This window comes from Montipora capricornis, chromosome 8 (assembly GCF_036669925.1).
Source record: "Montipora capricornis isolate CH-2021 chromosome 8, ASM3666992v2, whole genome shotgun sequence".
In the NCBI taxonomy this organism is placed as follows: domain Eukaryota; kingdom Metazoa; phylum Cnidaria; class Anthozoa; order Scleractinia; family Acroporidae; genus Montipora; species Montipora capricornis.
The window spans coordinates 14,093,477-14,095,624 of record NC_090890.1 but is presented as its reverse complement, the minus strand read 5'-3'; the positions used below and the strand labels follow the sequence as shown (position 1 = coordinate 14,095,624).

The window sequence follows — 2,148 nt, the reverse complement described above, 5'->3', positions numbered from 1 at the left end:
GCTTTGCAAAAACAATGGTATGACAAATGCGGCCTTTGCGTCCGCCATTAGTGGTATGCATTCATTGAAGGCCGGCGCGGATTTTGAAAAAAAAAAAAGGAAATATGTCGAGTTATGCGGAAACGTTTTTTCTCCTTCTCGCAATGGTCTTGGAAATGCGGTATAAATATTCGCTCCATTATGTAAACGTCATGGTGCTCCTTCAGAGGAACCCAGCCAAATGCTACGCATGCGCATTCGCTCAAAACTTGAGACCAATAGGCCATTTCCGAATTCATGTCTGCCTCCTTTTCAAAGCGAGTCCAAGTGCGAAGTTTTTGTAATGGTAATTAGTTCTACTTTACATATGAATGAAAACTAATTTTCATAACAAAAACTTCGCACTTAGACTCGCTTTGAAGATGACGCAGGCTTGAACTCGGAAATGGCCTATTGACACTTGCTGTCTGTATTACGAATTTTCTCGCAAACCCGTTGCTAGATTTTGGAGAAATTTGGAATTTAAAAAAGAAGCGGCCTCTTGCCATCTTATCTTTTGTCAGAGATATACCGTATCCATTGTTTCGCGCGCACAAGGTAACTTGCTCTCGGGCACTGAGGTCTTTTCGTAATTTCGTAACACCCCTCGCAAGAAATGGTTGGTTGTCTAGAAAACGAAGATTTAAGACCTAAGACCCAAAAACGAAGACCTCACTTCAGGTGAGTCAAGCACTTCACCAGATGCAAAGAAAGCAAAGAGCGGGGACGTCAACTTCCCTGAATCCGAAGAGCACGAGGCCGACGACGAAATCTTTACAGCTTTGAATATGGCTGAGGGCCTTCAAAAAACACTGGAAGAGATCAATCGAAAGTTGGAAAAGCTGGATGCTATTCAAATAACGGTGAACGATGTGCAAGCGTCTCTTCAGAAACTGAAAGGAAGAATACAGAAGTTGGAATGCTCTCAAACAACCGCCAAGGGCGACATTGAGAACCTGACAGAAAGCTTCAAAGCGGCCGAAAAGAAACACCAAAAATCGGCAGCGAGCTTAAAAGATCATCGGGAGAAAACTAACCTTTCCCTAACCGATTTGCAGAAGGTAAATGATGATCTACAAGCCAAGCTTAAAGAGATAGAAGACAAAAGTCTCTATTTAGAAGCATACTCGAGACGGGAAAACATAATATTTGAAAAAATTCTACAAGCGACAGACAAAGAAGACACTGAATCAGTTCTTCGCATTTTCCTTGAAACGGAACTAGGCTACAAAGATGCAAATACCGTTGAAATTCAAAGAGTTCATCGCCTAGGAAAGAAGAGAGACGAAGAGAAGCCCAGACCAATTATTGCGAGGTTCCTTCGATATAAGGACTGTGAAGAAATATTGTCAATGGGCTTTCGTCTGCGTGGAAGCACTTTTAGGATGTATCAAGATTTACCCTACGAAATCGTCGCAAGACGAAGGAAGCAGATGAACACATTTAAAGAAGCTAGAAAAAATAACATCCCAGCATCTTTTAGTAGAGCACATCCTGATAAGCTTTTTATAAAAGGTAAACTTTGGCCAGTTGGTAAGCCTCTCGTGATACCAGAATAGGTGAGATTGCTTTTCTTTATTATAACCACGACCGTGTTACATTTTATGTCCAGGGACCGATTTTGCCACCCACTAATATGCGTTACCAGATAATTTTTTTGGGCGATCGGAAAGGAACTCGTATTAGACGGTGCTTTAGTATCTCTTATCCATTTGCACGATTCTAGGCTTAAGACCTGGCTCCCCTTCCATGTCCCTTGCCGAAGAGGTTTCTTATCTATTTCTGTATATTTGTTTTTGTGTATGTTTTGTTTTGTTTTTATGCCTTTGTCGCTTACTTGCTTGTTTTAACCGGAAACACCAAGCACTAATTCTTATCATGCTGTCCAGTGATTGCGGAGCTTTATTACCGGGTCATACAGGTATTTGTCTACAAAGCTTCCTAGGAGAATATCTATGGCTCTGACAATAGCGTCACTAAATGTCAGGGGATTAAGAGACAACACAAAACGTAGAGAGATGTTTAATTGGATACGCGCAAAACATTTTTCAGTGTATATATTACAAGAGGTTCACTGCACTGAAAACACTAATCAAGTATGGTCTGCAGAATGGGGCTACCAAACTATTT

The 2,148-nt window shown here is 41.2% G+C and overlaps 1 protein-coding gene across 1 annotated transcript in view; it reads left to right on the top strand.

The window, feature by feature from the left end:
• The first annotated feature begins 806 nt into the window (after window positions 1-806).
• Window positions 807-2,148, top strand: part of LOC138013721 (uncharacterized) — a 1,677-nt gene continuing 335 nt past the window's right edge. Inside the window, exon 1 of the mRNA XM_068860800.1 lies at window positions 807-1,533. Coding sequence (XP_068716901.1) covers window positions 807-1,533 — 727 coding nt within the window. The remainder of the gene's footprint in view (window positions 1,534-2,148) is intronic.